Source organism: Lagopus muta, chromosome 12, assembly GCF_023343835.1.
Source record: "Lagopus muta isolate bLagMut1 chromosome 12, bLagMut1 primary, whole genome shotgun sequence".
Lineage (NCBI taxonomy): Eukaryota > Metazoa > Chordata > Aves > Galliformes > Phasianidae > Lagopus > Lagopus muta.
In genome coordinates, this window is record NC_064444.1 from 17789390 (window position 1) to 17811336 (window position 21947).

At 48.4% G+C, this 21947-nt stretch overlaps 1 protein-coding gene across 7 annotated transcripts in view; it reads right to left on the reverse strand.

The window, feature by feature from the left end:
- The window catches only part of PLEKHG4 (pleckstrin homology and RhoGEF domain containing G4), an 80510-nt gene that overhangs the window by 21703 nt on the left and 36860 nt on the right, over positions 1–21947 (reverse strand). For all 7 annotated transcript variants that reach the window (XM_048959074.1, XM_048959076.1, XM_048959071.1 and 4 more), the window contains exons 7-13: positions 20439–20525; positions 18563–18679; positions 15903–16001; positions 15161–15309; positions 3959–4097; positions 1482–1604; positions 860–1051 (exon numbers count right to left, since the gene is read on the reverse strand). In XM_048959074.1, coding sequence (XP_048815031.1) covers positions 860–1051; positions 1482–1604; positions 3959–4097; positions 15161–15309; positions 15903–16001; positions 18563–18679; positions 20439–20525 — 906 coding nt within the window. The remainder of the gene's footprint in view (positions 1–859; positions 1052–1481; positions 1605–3958; positions 4098–15160; positions 15310–15902; positions 16002–18562; positions 18680–20438; positions 20526–21947) is intronic.

Genomic DNA, 21947 nt, shown 5'->3' on the forward strand with positions numbered 1-21947 from the left:
CTGAGCACTTCTGGCTGCCAAGGCAGCTCAGAGACAGCAACTAAGTGGCACCTACATCTGGTACAGCTTAACTTTCAGTGTCTATTCTTTCTGGAATTTGAGAACTTAAAACCCAATGTTTGTACAAGTGTGGAGTAAGTGGAGCACGGGCTCCCTGGTCCTCTGTGCCTGCCAGAGCTGTACTTTCAAGTGCAGATACAAAATCCTACTGTTTATTCACATGCAACTTTAGAAATTAAATCACACCAAATGCAACTGCATGCCTCCCGAACAGCACATTTGCATTCAACCAAACAGGTGAGAAGGTCACAGGCTCACTGCAGCCACCACAAGCACCCTCCCCTCCTGGCTTTGCAGATACCAAGACCCACTCAGTGTTTGTGCCCCTTGGCCACGCTCCCCAGCGCCCTGTTCTGGCACTCCACATCCTTCTGCGTGTCTCCCAAAGAGAGGAACTGGACTAAATTAAGGATTGAATAGTGGGATGTTACTCAGGACATGCCAACAGGCTCAGTTTACCAGCATGTAAAGATACAGCACCAACAAAATGTGGGCAACCTACCTTGGCATGGTGGCCTAATGCAGCACTGCCACAATTCCCTACTGCCACACAGAGGGCCCACAGGTTACAGCTCAGACAGAAGAACTCTATTCTTAACAGACACAGATGCTTTCTTAAACACACACCAATCCTTTCTTCCACATACATACTTGGAAAAAAAAATCAGTGCAAATTATGATTTGTCAGCTCCCTGTCGGTGTGCACGTTAAGTTTTGTGTATTTCAGAAACCACCACACTTGGACTGAGTCTGAGCAGGTTTTTACACCCTCCTCCACGCAGCAGTTGCCTTGTCTCACCTTGTCAAAGAACTCATACAGCCTGACTGTCTCGCAGACTCGATGCCTACTTTCGTCCAGTTGAGTGCAGAATTCTTCCAGTTGATCTCTGTAGGTCTGCAGCTTCGCTCTGTAAGAATGGACATCCACAGAGGTAAAGTCTTCCCAACGATCCATCTTCTTAAGTGCTTCCTGTCCCCTTCTGCAACATTCCTGAAAGCAAAATGTGTTTGCATATGAGGACAGAGACCTGACACGGATAGCAGATCAAAGTCGTTAAGCTGGGACTAATTAGAGCAGAGTTTAGGTTCAATTCAAATGAGCAGAGGTGTACTTGTTTACAGCAGAATTTTGCAGAGTCCTGACATCTGCTATGATTTACATTAGCCACATGGCAGCTTGTAAAGATCTACCCAGTAAGAATCAAAAAAGATGATGTTTCCTCTCTCCTGAGGGGTAGAGCTGGTGGTTCTGTCTGCAAGAGGAGAGCAGGGAAGCCAAGCAGTGCAAAGGAATGACACCAACACCTTGGTGATGAACCCTCTACCAGCGCTGTCACAGCATCGTGGCTTTGGCTGAGCATGCAAGCCTGCTGCCAACTCAGACTCAGGAGAACACGTTTTTCCAATCAGACAACACTTACACTGGCAACAAGATCAAACTCCCTGAACTGCTTCTGTGCTTGAAGCAGCATCTCCAGAGAATCGTCCAGGTTGATCATCTCCTTCAGCTTTTTCCTGCCAACATTCTCAATCCAACTGCTGACCTAGGAGAAAAGGGAAAAGCTCGCTATTAGTCACTCTGTGCTACTCACCAAGGCAGGCCTTTATGTGGAAAGAACAGGGAATTGCTCTCCTAACACTGGTCATTTCGTTACTGGAAAAAATGCACATGTACACTTTTTCCCCATCCTGGCATTTCAGTGTGAGCCTCCTGCATTGAGTTTTTCCACTTCAGGTTACCAAGTAATTGCAAAGCTCTGCTATTGCTCACAAAGCCTTAGGCATAAACAGGGCATGTAGCTGCCTGGGTTCTGTTTCGGGTGACCCATGGCCTAGAGCAAGCTCTGCATCCTACAGGCTAGCCTGATATTGCTATTACTGCTACCCCTAAGTGGGATTAAATCTCCCTGCTGCCAGGCTTCCTATACCACTTCCCTCTTCTGACTGGCAGCACATAAACGATGTCAGTGCAAACACACTGATGAATTCTCACCAGCAATCTTTCAGAGATCTCTGGGACTCTCAGATATGGGTTTTCTGAAGGCAGCTTGCCACTGCTGCGCAGTAACTACAGGTTCCTTGACAGAGCCCTGTCACCACCAGTTTTAAGCCCATAACATCAAACACAGGTGAACAATGAACAGCTGTATCCTAAAAGCAAAGCAGACACAGGAGGCCAAGCAGGATAACACCATCACCACTGAATAAGCATTTTAAAGACGGCTGGCAAGTTTGTCTGCGATGCTTCAGAAACAGCTGCAGCCAGAAGGACAGATTAGTTCTGTTTTCCTCATCCATCCAACTCAACCCACATTCAAAGACGAACTCCTACGCTTCTGGATTGAGAAAGGGCCTGTGCCCATGGGACAAAGCCATCCACACGAGGAAGAGGTGGACTGGCTTCCCAGCTCGTGACATGCAGCACACAGGGGCACACAGTGCTGCTGCCTCCTGTTCGGGGGCACACTTGAAAGCGGAGACAGGCTGGGAACTTGCTTTTGTCTCCTTTTTGTCGTTTGGATTAAGAACCTGTGCATTTAACTTTAAGGGAGACTTTACTAGGTTCTTACATCACACTTCTTGTCCTGAACACAGAGGGCATGGCGCCCGAGTGTCTACCTCCAAATGGGAAAGTCATTAAAGGATCCACCTTGGCCTGTGAAAAAGCCAGGCAGGCTACAGATTCCTCTGCAAATCCAGTTCTGTCCAGACAAGAGCCCAGAAGAACAATGGGGAAATGTGAGAAGTGGAAAAACTGACCCTAGCCCTGATTTTGAAGGATACAGGTTCCTAAGGTGAGTTATCCAACCAGCACACCGTCCTTCAAACACACGCATGTATGTGTGCACACAGTTCTTCACACACACACGGACAAGCTGTAAGAAGAGATGCATAAAACATCTCGTCGTTGATGAGTTACAGCAAAGGAGACTATGAGGCTCCATAACCTACAGGCGGAGTTCAGGCTTGGGGAGCACATCGAGACCTGCAAGACTGAAAGATCTGATAAGACCCTGAAGGACACTCAGAAAGCCTGAACTACTTTATTTTTTTTTACAACTTTTCAAGGTTCTTCATCTACATGGTTTGAGGTTTCAAAGGTCTTTCTGAAAAATCAGTGCCTGTTTGCTTCAGTTATCCCCCAGCTAAAGAGCTTTAGGGAACACCACATGAAGGAAAGCTGAAGCTGCCACAGACTGCAGGGGCTAGCAGGATGAAGCACAGCTCTTGAGCTAAGGATGGGTATATTCATACACCTGAAGACTGTGTAGAGGGGCTGCACCCAGAGGCAAAAGGAGCGTGCCTGGGTCTTATCCAACAGCAGGGACCTGGGCACTGCACAGGAGTCAACACCAGTACAGCGGGGAATGGCAGCTAGCACAGAGTATGCGATGTGTGGCTCATTCAGCAGGAGGATGAAAGCAAACTCTGCGGGATCTACAGCCCTGAGGGACACGTGAGCTCGTCTCCAGCTTGCTGCCATTGCTCTGCTGCTTGCCAAGGTGGAATATGAGGAATGGCTCCTCAACAGTCATGCTGGGAGGGTACTTTAGTGAGCAGTGTGACAAGATACCTCACCTCCAGCTGGGGTCTATCAAAGAGCCACTACAGTAGTCTTCAAGTCAAGCAAAAGCTCACAGATGTTTATGGGATTTCATACACCCACACTTTGACAGCAGCCAGGAAACTTTCACCAGCCATCAGAAGACACCACGTGAACAGCAACTCGGTTCTCAGCACACATAAAGGTCTACCCCAAACTCTTACGTAGAGCTGTTCTTCAGGAGGGTTGCAGACATTCTCTGTCTCCACAGGACAGACCAACACGTACCTGCTGCAGCACAGTCAGAGGGTGGCAGCAGGCAGTCACAAGAAGGGACTAACAGGCATTACTTACCTCCTTGAAACATTCTTCCACCTTCTCAAACTCCATCACCAGCTCCAGCTCCTGGATGCGTTTATTTGACGCCATCACCAGGCGGTGAACGCCCTCATCAACTCGATTATAAAGCACACCAGCAGCATCAAGCGCGTCCCTGCAAGGGGACACACAGCTGGTCAGGGGTTTTGCATGAGGTCTTTCTCCCAGCGCTTCATGCAAACGTGGCTGACAGCAGCAATACAGACATCTTCCCCGTGGGAAAAGAAGTGGCCATCTCCATATGGAGAGCAGAAGGAAAACAGCACTGCTCCCTGCCTGTGATTCACCACTCTGAGATCCCACTGCGGATGACCTGGCAGGAAGGCTCGAGGCATCTCCCCCCCAGGCAGCCTCCATCAAACGTTTCACCATACCTGTCATGCTTTCAGAAGGATACTCAGATCTTCACCAACATGGATTCGTGCAGCAGTGGCTTTTACAAAACACCAGCTCAGCTGTTTCAGTTTCTAAAACCACCATTTAAATTTAATACACAAACACCTGATACCCTCACCCTCAAAAACTTCCACCAGTCAGACAAAAACACCAAGTGTGCAGCACCTCAGCACTGAGAGAAGTTCTATTTTACAACCTTGTTCAAAGATTGAAGGACTGAGCTCCCAGGCAGCTGTGCAGCCCAGAAGGCAGCAGCACTGTGTGCAGGCAGGGATGGAGGGACTCAGGATTGAACACAGACCTGCATCCTGGGGAGTTCAGCCATGTCAGCACATTCCTTCCAAAGGCCTGGAGCACCTCTGTGGCACAGGTTGGGCTGAATTACAGCTGGGATGCCCGAGACAGGTGGGCATTTGAGTTATCTCTTGCACCCCAAACTTCTATTTTTTCTGCTTCTACATCTCCCTTCTTTTTATAAGTACAGACTGAAAGTGCTGCAAGCCTCTCCTGAGTGCTTCCTGCACTTATCCCAAACCAGCTTCTACATTAACAACATTTTACAGCCTCCTGGGTTGTGACAGCATGGTTGCGTTGGCTTTCTTTAAAAATCGTGTTATTAAAGTTATTTGAAAGACTTGTGAAACAGACAGGCAGCTAATAAAGTTACAGAGGCTTTGCTAATGGAAACGCTAATGGAAATTAATAGATGCAATTCAGCGTTCACATTTACTTCTGTCTCATGTTAGAAGCCTTGAACCTATGAAATGCAACCAAATGGAAGCACTTAGTCACAAGCAGCCGACAGCTTTCAGATAGTACTTGTCATGAGGTGGTGCAAGAGTCTGGACAACTCTCTCTGCATAGCAGAAACCCACAGGATTTTTCCATTCAGAATTCCACCCAACATGCTATGGCCAACTCTGCAAACCTCAGGCTCTTAGACACTTCTTTTTTTTCCCCCCCCCTCTTCAAAATGCCATTCGTCTGAATGAATTTCTCCAAAGTGCAGCCAGAATAACAAATTGTTTCTGGACTAAGATCAGTGCTACTGCAGTGCAAAGGAGACAGGTTCTCTACAGCACGTCTGCAAGCTTCCATGGAAAGATCCAAGCTGTAAGGCTGCTCCTGTGTTTCCCCAACCCACCCACAACAAACAATGACCATGTTGGCCTTTTGTTTCGCACCCCTTTCCTCGGGACAGACCCAGATCCAACCCAGGAGATGCGTGTTACCACTGTCCAAACTGGGCTCTTGGAAGTTTGTTTACAGAGCAGGTTCTGAAGGCAGCCGTCAGCAGCAGAGACAGCAAAGAAAACTAATGAGAAACAGTTTGGGAGAGCGATGAAGTTGTATTTGGCAACTGCTTTAATGCTGAGTTCTGGTTTCTGGATGAGGCTCCAGCAAAACACAATACTGACTGACAGATAGGCAGACACCCTTCAGTCTTACTCCCATGGGTCTGAAGTCCCTGCTGGCACGAGGGAAGCACACTCACATCCCAAATGCTCGTCCTGCTGGCACAGACCAGTGGACATCTGTAACTTCAGGCACTACAGGCTGCTAACTGCAAGTATTGTGACTGTTCTCTTGTGATGGGAAACGTTTTTCCAACCTGTCTCTGAGCTTCCAGAGAGAATGCCTTGGTATTGATGTTCCTCCTTCAATGACGCTCATCAGCAAGCCAGACCGGTTTGCTGGGCTTTTCTGTAAGGGGATGCAAGGGGTGGGGGAGTCCAAACACCCACCCAACCCCATGATAAAGTAGTGGCCATCTTATGATACAGCAACTTGAAACAAGTTTCAGCTCTTGCACTAGCCTAGCGCACTGGTCATTACCTGACAGAGGGAAAGGGAGCTCCAGCACCACTCCTTCCCACTCCTGGTGGAAAACATAGAACCATGTTCTGCATACACCTCACTGAGGCCCAGCCTGCCCTGTGTGTGCAGAAAGCTGTAGGAAACAGCCAAGCTGAAGCTTCCAGATGAGAAGCAAGCACTGAGCCCTCTGAGCCACCAATGCAACCCACATGCTGGCAATGTGACCACATGGCTACACAGCTGCAGGTACTCAGCCAACTTCCCTTCATCTCAGCAGATTCAACAGGACTGAAAATGGCACTGTTACCACACAAGGAACTTTTGCTTTACTGATCCACAGACATCTCAAAGTTGCATTGAGTCAGGATCCAGGATCAGGATTTAGGGCTTTGCACCGCACTAAGGAACTTGATAGAGAATTCATCTCAGGTTAAGAGGGCCTGAAATGAACTCTTGTTCTCCTTTGTACAGTAAATGGGGCTGTTTGGTGTATGTATCGTTATCCACAATTCTTATTCTTGTAATTTAAAATCATCTTGCTTTCTGGGAATTCTTGCAGCAGGTTACTGATAAACTTATCAGAGCACAGCGCAGTGCCCCGAGCTGCCCTTTCTCTTGGTGCTGCCTATGAGCACACACAAGCCATCCCACAAACACTGCCAAAGGCACCACATCCAGGCTCAGACCCAGGGAGGGCTTCAGGTTTAACCCTACGTGACCCTCCTCCCACCCAGCTGGGCTCCCCCAGCATCCCAGCACCTCCAGCCCACATTCCCAGGTCTGGCTGCTCTGTTTTCATGCATTCTGTCTTGCTTGGCAAGCATCCATTAAAACCTCAACATGCAGTTGTTGGTCTTCCACCACATCTCCTAGGTAACTCCATTCATACGTTGTCAGCTCCAGACAGTTCACTCTCAGCAGCCTGGCAGGCCCTGAAACCAACATCCATCTTGTGCACTCCTACACAGAGGACCACAGCCCTTCCCAGCCTGCAGCAGGTAGGCAAACCAAGGCAAACCAAGGAATCACTCTCAGCCCATGGCAAAGTTTTGGATTCACGTAAGCAATTCCAGCTCTCACAAAATGTTATTTAGGCATCAGGCACGTTATCCCAAATCTCTGCACATCTCTTTACCCACACACTCATCTCCACCCACCTATACACTTGTTAACTTCCTTCCTAATTTCTAGCATAAAATAAACACAACAGTGACCTGCAATGAGGAGTTTCCTTTGAAAGTTTCACCTCACACACACAGCTATTTCTTTCTCAGAGAAAGACTTCAGGGTTTTCCATCCCTGCCCTCCTCTCCTTCCAAGGCGGCCTAAAGGAAACAAAACACACTGAAAGTTTGGTTCTACCTACACAAAGGGAAACAAAAAGACCTTCAGCACCTTGCAGATCTTTTAATAGCAGCCCGAGCGAATCCAAAGAAGAAAAGCAGAGTTGTTTGAAGTCAGTGGAAAGTCTTGTCTAAGCCTGGGTTTGTTTGGATGCACTGCAATTTCCCCATACATGTGAGTGCGGTAATAAGAGTCTTTCACTGCATTCTTCCACGGTCAAATCATCCAAAGTAATTTTGCAATAGTGCAGAGTCGATATAATTTATAGCAAAAAGGAGTAGCTTGATGTCAGTTTATGTTTCCCCAAATCCTGTTTTCATTGGGCAATTATCGTTTCAGTGGAAAAGGTTCCAAACATCTCCAGTTCTCCTGGAGAAGTGCCAAACGGTCGGATAATAGCAGAGTAATTGTAAACCTGTAATTTATAGAAAGGCCATTTCTGCCTGCATCTGTCCTTCAAAAAAAAAAGAACAAAAAGGTAGCCTGGGGGAGTCACACTCCAGCTTTCTAAGCAAAAATGCCTGATTTTACAGGAATACATGGCCACAGAGGCATCCAGCAGGCCTGCAGGTGCTGCAAGAGCCATGCTTGCCCAATGCCTGTGAGCACCCTAGGAAGGAAGGAAGCAGCAAGATCATCTCTGCCTCTGTCTGCTTGCTAGGGCTCTGATTCTTGTGTGATTCAGAAGAAACACAGCCAATGTTCCAACATTAGCATCACCTGCTCTTCCACTCCTGGTGTGCAGCTTTCCAAGTGGAAGTCTCCGTGGGCTTTGGAAGAACGGGAATAGAATCTGGCAAAGGGACAGCTTTGACATCACCCACATCCTCTGCGTTGACACCTGGTTGTCGAGTCACTTAATGCTTCGGGAGGAAACCCTTCCAGCTTCAGAGAGAAAGTATCACATGCCCAAGGGCTGTTTTGCAGCAACAGAAATGCATTAGAGACTTTCCCGGCCATTACTGCGTTTTGGTAGCAGTGACAGCCAGAGTTGTAACGATCCCATCAAGGAGGTCAGCCTCAAAGGCACACGCCTGCTCATCAAGCTGCAAAGTTTGCATGCTGCCAAGGTTACAATTTGAATTTCTTAAGGTAAAGCTAATGCAGGCACCACTAAATAAACTGTAATTGCTCTCTGCAGTGCACCTACATGGCCACGGTGGTTTTAGTTACCTAACAATGGCATTCCAGCTGCTGGCACAGCGCTCAGAACCCCAAAGTGTCCTCTGAAAGGTGCAGCATCCAAAACCAAGCGTGGGGCTGCCTGTGGGACACCGAACAGCGGGACTGGCTGAGACCACAGCCCAAACTGAGCCCTGAGCACAGCAAACGTGCTGGGAAGAACACAGCTAACGCTACACACCACAGACATAACTGCCAAGAGAAGCCTCTTCTGCAGCACAGTTCACTCTGATGTGCTTTTAGCAGAAGTATACTCTGCAGTCCCTTTAAAAGCAATGGCACCGAAGCATACAGGTATCCAGGTGTGGTCACAAACTGCTACCTTACATTCTTTCCCCAGCCTCACTTGCACTCAGTTACCCCACCAAGATCTACCAGAAACCCCCAGCCCATCAAATCACCCACTTACAGGGTGCAGCTCATCCCACAGCAGAGCCCCAGACAGCACCTATTTAGGACCACCAACTTGTGGTTTCCCACTAGCTTTCAAAACCTCCCGTCTCCAAATGTTGCTCTACTGATGTTTACACACATTTTTGGGCTGGCTGCACTAGTGGAACAGCTGTGCCCCTGGAATTAGGGCACAGGGCTTTCAAGATGCTCTGCTTGTATGTATATATACCCACCACCACAGCAAACCAGAGTTTCCCCAACACTTCCTCCTTTTACACCATCCCATTCTTTCCAATATGTGTAATGGCAGTGATTGTGATATTAACTGCCCCAGCAGCAGAAACGTCCACCCCAACTCAGCAGGACACAACACAGTGCCTGTGGGATGCTGTGGGCTGAACCAGGAACTCCAGGCAGCCCAGCTAACATCCTATATTGGAAATTTTCTGCCATTTTTTCCGTGATATTTTTGAACAGATCAAAACAGCTCAGCATGACGCTCGTTACCTAATGCCCCGTTGGCATGACGAAGGCTGCAAACAAGAACAAGCAAAACAGGAGCCTTCTGGGTAAAGCCCCACCGAATCCAGGGTAAGCAGCAGAAAACAAACAGGAGGAGACTGTCCTGAAACCCTCAGAGAGCAAAGAAGACTTACCAACAAGCAGCTCTGTGAGCTCTTCCCTCCCTGCCAGTGCCACAAGCGGCTCCGCACCGCGTTTCACTCGCTTGGAACGACAACGGCTCCTCACTTCTTTACGTGCAGAGCAACAGGGTTTGTTTAAGGCGAGCCTAAGTGCTTTTCGCCAGCCTAAAACCACCACAGCAACACAGGGAACTGGTTGGACTGTCAAGAAAATGAATACCAAGCAGCACGGTGTGTTTGGATAGAAATGTCCCTGCGTGCTCCTCCCCCTACCTGACACAAACAAATAGGATCGTGGAAGAGCACTGCCACCCGTGCACTGCTGGGGGCAAAGGGTTCTGTGCCTGTCAGCATCTTCTGTGCCACCAGCAACAGCGCAGAGGCGTCTCACGGCAAAGCTGCTCAACTTTGAGGCTGGTATTTCAGCACAGGTTTTCATCTCGCTCCAATGAACGCGGAGGGTTTATCTGAACCTCAAGATAAAGGCATTTATCTTAGCATTAGGAACATGCAGAACACCACACAGCTCTAAGCTATCAGCTTCGACCACAGAGATCCTGCATTTGTTGGCCACAGCTTCAAGCAGGCTTTGTGCTTCCTGCTGCATGTGAAAGTAAAGGGAGAGAGGTGCCAGTGCTATGCATGAAGCAGGTGGCCTCTGCTGCCTCATCTTGGAGCCAGCACCACCAACACAGCCATTAACCAGTCATCTGGGATGGGAAGACCAGTGCAGAGGAGCAGAATGATCTTACCTGCAGCACAAATTGTGGTTGTGCTCTGATACAGAGCGTGCAGAAACATTTAAATCTGAATTTCAGAGGACACAAGTGAAGCAAAGATCTGATCAATCATTGGTGAGCTGCTCCAGCTGGTACTTAAATAAATGTTTTGCCAAACCTGAAAGAAAAGTCTTCTCTGAATCTGCATAAGTTTCAAAGTTTCTATTCACTGAGCTCTGCAAAGTCAGGTTGAGTGACAGGAATGACTGCATGGTTTCTCCACAGCCCAGACAATGCAGATCTGGCTCTATCACCACTTAACTGGAACTTCCCTATTGTGACCGACGGACGAGTAAAGCAGGGCGTTGGGACAGCCTGGTGCCTGGCCCACAATGGGACAGCCAGGCCCAGGGGAGCAGCACAGGGCAGCCCAGGATCCCTCTATTGCTGGAATCGAGTTGGCTTTAGCATCAGGAACCTGGCAGCCGATGCTCAGGAAGGCTGCTCCTCGCTGCCCATTCCCTCTGCTAGCGTGTGTCCCCACCCAGGGCTCCCATCCAGACCTCCACATCACACCAAAAATAGCCAGCTCACAAAACCAGCTCTTGGCTGCCACCACTCCCCCCTCGAAGCACAGAGGCTAACTGCACTGCCTTCACAAACAAAAGGAGACTTCACTCCTCCATCTATTTTTAAGCTGTTTATTCACAGCTTGCAAGCACAAATTCTTTTCAGATGAGGAGTTTGGGGAAGGGATAATGATTTTTCTGGTTCCACGTTGCACAGAGTCCAGCACCCAACCAGGTCATGCTTTCACCATTTGAGCTTTTCCTCCCTTTCTTCCAGCTCTCTCATCTAATCTCGTGGCCACCATACCTGCCAGCACGTAGAACACAATGAGATTCCACTCCTGCACCACACTGAGAGCACAGTTTTGCTGCTAGAACCACGCATGGGGTGTGTTCTGGTATGACCGGTATAAAGCACCTTTAATAAAAAAATATTTGTGTTTTCTTTACTCCAGTTCTGACTCATAGCAGAGAGGACGAAAGGCATCACTGGACACCTCCTGTTGGCAAGCGTTCCCAGCTCTTGGCTGTGCCAGAAGAGCGACGTTAATGAGAACAACAGTGGAAAATGTCTGGTGGAAGATGAGGTTCAAAGTCTCTGTGCCTCGCTGCCCGGTCTCCACACTCACGTCTCAATTCAGTAAGAGCTCCCACTGCTGCTGCCTGCCTTCTGGCAGCTTCCCAAGCCTCATGATGGAAGTGGGATCTTCAGAACCCACCGCGAGGTAAGCAGCGTGTCTGCACACCTCCTGCAGCTGGCTGAGTGAGCTGCCTCCAAGGCACAGGCCGGTTGATTGATACAGGAGATATCCCAAAGCCAGACACACCTGCTAGCCAACCCCACGTAACTGACGAACGAGCCTTTTTCATACGAGAATTCCTGTCCAGAAGTGCAAAAAGTATTATTAGTAGCATTGAAGTGGTGGATGTCTGCATGGCATCTGTCCACGTTTAGTGACAAAAGCTTCCAGTGGGCCAACGGGCGGCATTTCAACGCCCTGAAAGGCTGGGACAGCAAAACCTGGAAAGCTTTCAACTGCTGTGCTGACAGAGCTGGGGAAGCACTGAGCGCTCGGCGCAGGAGTCGGTGTGATGCAGACGTGCTGGGTTTCAACCCTGCCAACTCCACTAAGCAGCAAAGCTGGCTTCAGCAGCTCCCCTGCACCTCCAGGTCTTCCCTTCCCTCTTCAGATGAGCACTTAGATGGGTTCAGCTATCTTTCACAGCAGAACTTGGTGAGCATGTAGTTCTCCAGGTCAGCTCACACTGGGACCAGAGAGGGAAGAGTTACCAGTGGGAGCCACAGCTGTGGTGCCACAGCATCCATCAGGGTAGGACCACACTTAGGGGCTCCTCCCAGAGCCCAGGTCAGATTTGAGCAGCAGCGAGGTGCCCCTGCTCTGTGTCATCAAACACTGATGGGCATTTTGGCTGCCTGAAAGGACATGACAGGGAAAGGTGCCAAAACCAGCCCCAAGGGAAGCTTTATTACTACTGAATGACCAGAGCAGGGCTTGTTTGCCATGCGTTTCCCAGTGGTATTTGGCAGATAGCAAGCAACTACACAGAGCACAAACCTTCTTCCTTGCCTGTTTTAGGTTACTATCTCTAAACTGCAATCAAGCTTTAGTTACATGGGGTTTTTTTTTGCTACAGGAAGCTACAAGCCTTCAGAGCTAGCAGAACACATCTCCTGCAGAAGTGGGCAGGCCTCTTGCTTCTGTAGTCCCACAGCCATGGTGCGCTTGGGTCTCTCCTTCCCCTTCATAGCTCTTCAGAAAGATCAGTTTTTATCTTGAGCCCAATACTTCTGGTTGGCATATTTTATCTGTTTGGAGATAAGAGTGCAGAAAACTCCTGCTCTTGAAATGTCAGCCTCTATGCATATGAAATTCCTGCACGTTTTGACAGTTCTCTGTTCACAGCTGACCTCACAACTTCAGATTAGGAAGTCTGGGATGTCATGAGTCTGCAGGATCAGCCTTTTGCACTGCACAGTGTGACAAGTGATTAACGAGAGCCAAAAGAAGACGTAGAAGGCAGAAACCATTTGATTTTGGATGTTAGGATGTATGTTATGATGGGGGAAATTGAAGACTTAAGCACTGATCTACATGTAACAATTGAAAGGATCAAAAAAGCAATCCAGCGGGTTGTGCGGAGCACACAGACACGACAGCACTGTTCATCTTCCACGTTTCCAAAGTTCAGCATTGGACTCACATGCATCAACAGCCAGCTTCAGCAGGCCAGCCACAGTATGTCGGTACAACTCTGCTTTGATCCCATCCGTTAAGGCAGCCCTTAAAAACCACGATGACAGGAGCCTTTGCAAGGTTAACAGAACCCAGAACCTCTCCTATCTGAACACCAGTTTGGACAGAAGGGGCTGCGTGAGCAAGTGCAGAGCCATAGAGGGTCTAAAAGCAGCAGTGCCCTGCACAGGGCTCTCCGGCCATGTGATGGGAGGTTTTACCCTCATCTGAAAGGATCCTGGAACAGTGAAGAGCCCTCTGCCCTGAGCTGCATGACAAGCAGGCATTTCCTTATTTGAAAATACCACACAGATTTTAGTTTCTGCAACTGATCCACAAGCTAAAAAGAAGAAAAAAAATAACTTTTTCCATCTGCTTTCATTTATCCTCCTCAGGCTGGAGAGAGCCCCACAGCACACACTCCCCATACGTTTTGGCAGGCAGAGAATATGACCTGAATTAAACAGAACACGCTACACAGCCTCGGCGTGTGCTCACCAACACCACGCAATCAAAGCGCTGTGTGTGTGTTCCACCCCTATCCTCACTAAGGTAATCAAAGCAGTAAATAATCCTTTGAGGCTCCGTGAGGTCAGGTTTCAAAGTTGATAATTTCCCTGCACACGAACACATGTTTAGCTCAAAACCCAAACAACCCATAAAAAGCATACATGTTCCCCTCATTCTCTCAAGCCTGTGAAGTTGCCGCGTGTTGCTTAAGAACACAATAAAATAAAGCCACACAAAACACAACCACCCGCATCATCTGCGCTTCTCACGTTATGTCTGAATAAATAGGCTCCAACTCCTGCCCAAAACCTGCACCAGGTGTACTTTAGCAGATCAGAAAGAGAACAGCGCCCTCGTGGCTTGCCAGAGCTGCTGCAGGCATCACAGCACGGAGCAGAAACGGTTACAGCGCTCGTCCCCAGGACGCCCACCCTGCCTTTCCAGCGCAGGGCAGCAACTCCCACAGCCTCCACTTGCCAGGGAGAAACATTCTTTCCCTCGTGTTTAGGTGAGACACCTGCAAGCTATTTTCTTATCTCCACTCCTTTCCCTCTTCTAAAACCTCTCTGCCTGTGATGGCAACAGAGAGCTTAATTAGGGAAGGCTGTGGATGCGGGGCCGTTCCTCAACCCCCCCTCCCCACCCGCTGTGCCCTGCCATACCACACACCAGAACTTATCTCACAGCCAGGCTGGAAGCTCCGGGCTGCGAGGGAATGCCTTGCTGTTTGCACAGCACATAGCACAGAGGACTTCACACGCTGATAGGCTTCAGGTGTTTGACAGTACAAACAGGGGTTGTGCAATGCCCCGGGGATTTCAAACAGCTGGCCTCTCTCATTCCCCCGCTTCTCATAGCGATTCTGCAAGTGGGCAGTGAGTATTTGCTGTGCAAACCACACCAATGTGAGAAGAGATCAGAGCCTGCTACAGCCAGAAAGCATTCCTCTCAGTTAAGGCCCTTGGAAATCCCCTTGCATAAGCAGTGCCTTGGCAAATCACGCAACCTTGGCCCCAAACATCCGTCGCAGGCACCATCAATTACAATTTTTGCTTTAGAGGCACAAAGAATATCCTACCCTTTCCTCACTACCCAAGGTATGAGATTTGGCTTGGAAAAGGAGCTTAAATAACCGTCTAGATGAATCTGCTCACTAAGTTTTTGGACTAGGGAAGAAGCAGCCAGGATAAGAGTACAGCTGTTATGCTTTGCACCTTTGTTTTCAACAGAAGCCCTCTCTACCCAAAAAACTGCTCACTGGATTGCACCAATGGGCCATCTCCAAGAACGCCACTGCCCGCTTTGCGCTCACCTCCAACTCCTCTTTTCTCCCTCTCTAGGGGCTCACCTGTAGTCCTGGGTGAGGGTGACACAAGACTCCTCCTTCCTCAGCCTGGCCAGCAGTGCTCCACCCTCCAGCTGCAGCCTGACCAGCCGTGCATCCTCCAGAACATTCTTCATCAGCTGCCTGTAGTTCCTCAGCAGCACAGCAGCCTCCTGAGGGATTGCAAGAGTGAGACGAGCTGTTACTGTAACATACAGGTGATGAGGGAACCAGCAAAAACCAGAGGCCAACCCAAACTAAACCACATCTCACCTTGTCCCACCCTAGGAAAGAGGGAGTTTGGTTCCCAGGGCTGTTTCTCTCAAGTATGCCAAGTCCAAAGTGATAAACAGCATTCCCTTATGCTCTTGATACTCCACCCCACCAGACTGAAACCAAAAACCAGTTCCTACTGTGCTCCACTTGCTGGGCACAGGATCATTTTTTCACCCTCATTTTCCTCTGAGCCAACTCTTGCTGTTCTCTCAGCCTGGGCCTGCTGAAAGATGCGTTGGTGCAGGAAGACCCAGAGAGGCTCCTGCAATTATCTTCCAACACTGTGCTGCTGGGACACAACGCAGAGCAGGCAGCAATTTCCCACCATACCAGTGGTTAGGAAGCTTCTCGAGGGGATAATGCTTACAACAACAGCTCTCAGAATGACCTGCCACTACAGCTTTCGCATTCAAAGTTAGGGCCTTTCTGCAGCTCTTCACTTCCTGCTGCCCCAAGCTCACCTCTGGTGTGGGGTGAGGGACATGCTCACCTCAGCTCTTTCTGGTAATTTTCCAGATTCCACTTTATGAATGGCTCCCTGGAGGAAGGCACAAGCCCCTTGGCATCCTTGTAGCAAGTGTTCCAGTTTCTGTAAGAGGCAGAGATTAATGTCTCACAGCTGATGAGAAAGCTATCTTTTCAGTATGCAAAAAGTTAAAAGGAAAAGAAAAACAAAAGGATCAAGCACATGAACCCAAGGGTTCAATTACACCATTTGGAAAGGCTGCATGAGTAGGAAGAGGCCCATGAGCCACCACAGGCTGAAGCCTGTGCATCACTCTGTAGGGACCTTCCAAACTCATGGCATGCCTGGACCACGCTTTAGAGAAAAGAAAATCAGTGCAATTATGTCCCACCTTCTTCTACAATTAGCATTTCTTCTAACTTCCCACTAAGATGAATCACTGCACATGCATTTCTGGAAGAACAAAACTTAGAAGTAGTACTTGGAATCTCTATACTTTAAATTATCCCTCTTCTTGCTAAAAGTGGTGTAAATTAAAGGTTAGGAAACTGGAAAGCTTCCACTGTTAAAGCACCTTAAACTACCAGCAAATCTGAAGGCTGTTCTCTCTTCTGGGAAAAAGAACGACCAAAGGAACCATTTCACACATAGGTGAGAGGAGACAGTACTTTTCTGAAAAGTCACTGCTATAAGCCTAGAGACTCACAGATGCCACCCTGCAGCCACTGAAGTCAGGGAAGAGAGGAAAAGCTATTCAGAAAGAGAAGAAGAATAAAAAACAAAGGCAAAGGCAAATGGTGAAAGCTGCTGTTTGAGTTCAGTTGAATTCAACCGCCTCTTTGGAGTGCTGAACAGCCCCAGAGGGGACAGATTAGCAGGCAGGATGCAGGTGAGATCACCGAGGCAGGAAATAAACACTGTTTGCCACACAGCTGCAGATCTAAAAGGGTCATTAGCACATCCAGCGCATTACATAAACAGGCAACCCATACAGACCAATTCCTACACCAACTCCCTTTGGTAACATTTTGTGTGTTGTGAGACATGGAAACAAGAGGTATTCTGATACCGAGCTCCTTTCTGCAAGAATTATCCTTCTGCACCTCAGCTTTTCTTAACTCTGTCCAGAAAACGAATCCACATCCTCTTGCAAAGCCTGTCTGCTTCCCCACTGCCAAACCAACCTCAAATTCTCAGATTCTATCCTAGGCACCAAGGCTTCAGCATTTCTACTGCATCAGCACGGGCACAGGGTACTTTTAGATGAGAGTTTAAAGACAAAAATGGTCCAAAAGTAAACTGGGAAAGCTAACATCTGGCAAGTGCTAAGCTTAACTGCTGAAGCTTGCCACCAGCAATACGATAATATTATCAGTAATATCATAACCTGCTTCAGATCCCACAGCGTGTGCCATGCAGCACTGCAGGTAGAGATCAGAGCTGGGAGACCACTTCTGGGAGTGCAGGAGACAGGCTGAGCCACTCAACTGCGACGAGGAGACAGTCAAACGGTGTGCAGCTCTACAGAGATCTAATCCTGTCTCATCTCAGTGTGCCAGATCGTGTCTCAATCCAGCTTTCACATGCTCAACAAGCACACGATCCTGATCCACAGGACTTATGCTCCCTCCGCAACGAGGGCATACAAGGGGATAATTATGAGGGCCACAAAGGCTACTTGTAGAGACTTTTGGCAGCCCTGCATGGCCAGCAAGACCTGCAGTCCTGCCAGGTATCACCAGCACATGGCTGCTGCTCTCTTAGCCAGGGCTCCCTCCATATGAACTGCATCTGGTCGCTGCAGTTTGCAGCCCCTCCATCCCTCAGGATTAACCTGGGTCAGCTCAAACACTTCCAGAGTGGTCAAACAGGATCGTGGCACTGAGGAACATCCAAAGCAGTGAAACAGGGAGAAGGAACAGGTTACTGGTACTGCCTCCTACTGTTACCTTGCTCCCAAGGCACACTGAACAGAATCCATACAGGGCAGCCTCCTGACCTCATGCAAACCGTTCTCAAAAAGGAAGAAAACATCCCTAGACTGATTTTTTTTTAGCCCTTCCCTGTATTTTTAGTTTCAATGTTTTCTAAAGCATTCAAATTAGATGACAACTTTGGTAAATAAGTGAATAAAGCAGCAAATACGTGTTCCTGTAAGGATCTGAAACAATTATCAGGAACTTCCAAGTCTGACTCCTTCCAGGACCGCAGCTTTCACTGAGCAGCACCTCTGGCTTTGTCCAGGGAGCTTGTCCCAAGCCCCAGAACATCTAATTTTTGATCAGTCAATTAATTTTTGAGTCCTTGATGATCAGGCACCAATATGCTATCCTGAGATGAGCACAAGAAGTGCCTGTCCTTAAGCCTGAAGCGTCACTGCACATCACAACAAAGGATTCTGTTTCTTTTTTCCCTTCAAAGTACGGGCAAACCTGAATTAACACAGTTCAAGCAGATGAGCTGAAAGCTGAAGTTCCTCCAGCTATGCTAATAGGCCACAGGATACCTCCATGTTATGAAGACAACGTCAACACTCCTTTGGCAACAGAGATGGTCATTTGCATGCGCAGCTGTTACAGGAAACACTGCCTTTCTGTGCTTGTAGGCTCACAGGCTCTGCTCTCTTGCTTCAACTCCTCCAGCATGCCATTCCCAGCTACAAAGAACACCAGACACCCACTTACCATACGGAAACTCAACCAGTCCCGGTGGCAGTACGGGAAGGTCCCTTCCAGTTCCAGAGGCAGCTGTGAGCTGTCTATGTGCTTATGGAGGGATTTCATGGAGGTGAGAATTTCAAACTGCATTGAAACAGAATGGGAGAAACAAAAGCACATTTGCGTTAAAGGGCAGCGAGTGCTGGCAAGGAGGAGGGGAAGTTAACAAGAGACAGCATTGCTTCATTTATCTTGCATAAAAACAAGGCACGCTGTGTATCTGCAGTATGAAGAAAAAAATCAGTTCCCATCTTGGAGCAGTTTGCTGTGCAGCTTAGTGGGTGAGCCCCGAGGGAACGCAGGCCAAAACACGTCGTTTCACCAAGCAGAACATCTGTGATGGAAGTCTGGCAGCAGCCAGCTTTCTCTAGCTGCATCCAAAACTTCCAAGGACAAGCGGAGCGACTCAGCTCCCTCATATGCTCTCACACGGGGTTGTAATTTGCATTTGTTTGGAGAGCCTGGGAGCCTAAATCCAGCCCCCAGCTTCCCCAGCTCACTTCCTGGAAAATCTGAGCCTCTCTCTCAGAGCAGTCCCTGCCCTACCCTCAATTCTCCACTCCCCACAGCAGCTATTTGCTCCAAGTGTTTCCTAGATTTCAGCACTGATAATTTGCTTTCTCTGAGTCTGCCGTGCCTCAGCACAGAATTCTGGAGGGACAGACAAGTGCTCCTGAAGGTAGGTGGAACCCAGCCCAAGAGTGCAGGTGCAGAGAGTTAACCCGATGCACGCACTGCAAAGTTTTCACTTCCATATGAAATAGTGAGGATGTTTCCAATTCCTCCAGCATGCCCATGTCTTTATTAAGCTTTGTTCTGTTCCCTCCTACACACTTTGGATGCGCTCAGTGCTTTTAAGTAATGCCTTCTGGAGCTCTCCCTGCACGCACACACCTGCAAACACAGAAATGGACTAACAGCATTTGCTGTCTGTTAGGCTTTCAGGGCAGCGTGCCTCACACAGCAAACACAGTGCTGTCCTGCAGGGTCAAAAAGGAGGACCAGGTCTACTTTGAAACCGAGAGGATTTTTGTGGCAGGCACAGGATTTCAGTCTACCCCTGCAGCATGTAACAGTCTTGGTGCAGAGGGAGATGAGTAAGATGCAGTCTGATGCTCTGTTCACTCATCACAGGCAATCAGAGAGGTTAAAAAGCCCAAACTTCCTACACAGCTGTGGAATACCAAGGCACATTTACTTCCAGTGGGGGGGGGGGGGCATGGTGATGCTGTGATGATCTTCCCTCCTCTGTTAGCACCTCCTGTTACCCTTCCCAGATATCCCAGCTGCAGGAGAACCTCGCATGCTCACACGTCTCCTCCTCCTCCTCCTGCAGAAGGCTCTCAGCCGCTGACAGCAGCGGCTACAAGGGGAGGAAACATGGGATAGGAACAGTCTGTGAAGCAACAAGTCCCTTCATGGGATGGAGTCTGGAGTTGAGAAAAACGAGATCTCTTCTTGACCAAGGATTTCCTCCGTCGTTCAGAGGAGAGCAAGAAAAGCCTATTTGTTATTGTTAATGAACAGGCTCCTCCATACAGCTCTCCACATCCCCAGCAAACCCCCTGCATCTCAAGGGCCCCAGCAGACCGACATAATTATGGCAGACACGTCAGCGATGGACTTGACAATAAACACAGCATGACAGAGAGAGGTTCAGCTCCCAGGAAATTTTACAACCCCATAAATACCACACCCATAAGAGACTACAACCATAAAATATAGAGAACTGAAGGGATTTCATGTGAGAATGAGCGTACATTAGTGAACTCAGAACCCTGTGCTCACAGTTAAACACAGGATAACAAGAGCTCCCCAGCCCCTGCACAAATGCTTTTATTACCTGTCCTGCTGCTGGCTTCTCCATCCGAAAAGTCAGATCTCTTTCAACCAGCAGCAGTACTCCATGAATACAATGAGGATCCATGTCCTGCAAAAGAACAGAGGGGAAATCCCATCACCTGTCCACCCAGGATGCTACGGAGAATCTACTGTCCCAGCTCTGCACAAGAGATTGCAATTTCAAAGGTACTTGGAAGCCTGGCAGGCAGACACTAGGAACAGGGAAGGCTGCTCTGCAGAGCACCAAGGCCTTAAGGTAGTTCAGTTCACGTCAACTAATCGTGCAGTATTTAAGGAAGCAGTGAAAGAGGGCAGGTCTTGGCTCATCTAAAAAAATGCTGCCTTATATATATGGAAAAGAATCAGCGAAGGAAAAAATTAAGAACAGCTACATTCAATGTCCATGTCAAGGTCGTTTTTCCTTACTGAAAGGAAGGTTTTTTCCCCACAGTGCCAAAAATATCATCTTCTCTATACTTACTGCCAACTCACAACCAAGGACTTGCATCCTGTCGCTAGAGTTGAACCAAGAGAAATTCCTATTTGGACACACTGAGGGATGCCTGGCAGATGCAGCTCAATCTGTGACCCAGGATCAGCTTTCCAACTACAGAAGCACTCTACAGGAAACTGACAGCAAGGACAGGGAAACGTAGCAGAAACATTCAGATCACACAGACAGGACCAAATAAACGATAGTGGGATCTGGATTGCAAGGAAAAGCTGTCATTCCTCATGGTTAGAGAGAAGCCATTCCATCTAAGTGTCGTGTAGTTGTTCACTGCATCTGCAAAGACCTTGGAAACTATCCAGCAACAAATCCTTTTCGGCAGTGCTCAGGCTGCAAGGAGCTTGCCATACAGGAGGCCACAGCAACCCTGCTTAAGAAAATGCCCCAGCACTGTTGAAGTGAAATATCCAACACGAGCAGCAGGGCCAGCACACAGAGGCAGACATCTCCCTTCCACCACAGACCGTGCTGCCCAACCTGACGCTGCACCCAGCACTGCAATTTAGAAACAAACCCAGCTTTGCAAATGCAGGCGGCAGCAGGGATCACACAACAAAGGGAAAGACATTTCTCTGTGATGCTAAAAGAGGATCCTTTGGAACAGTCAGGAAAATAGCTCAGCTGAAATACCTCCCAGAGCAGCAAGAGGTTCCTGTCTTCTCAGATCCCTTTCTCCAAAGCAAATTATTCATACTTTCACTGTTATCTGAACACTGATCAAAAGGCCAAAAAGAACTTGCAGCAGAATTAGGCTGAAATGGGTAAATACTAAAGCTCATCTAAAGAGAAGATGGGGGGACACTGAACACCAGTAGCTCTGAGTTTGTCTGCTAGGAGGTAATGAAGGATGAGAGTATCCACAGTGCCAAGATGGGTCACAGAGCTATGAATTAGATAAATGTATTATTTCACAATCCCTCCTACACTCCAGCAGTTGTAAGACTTACAATCTGGAAATGGTTTGAAGTTGGGGGAGATTGAGGTTGGATGTCAGGGGGA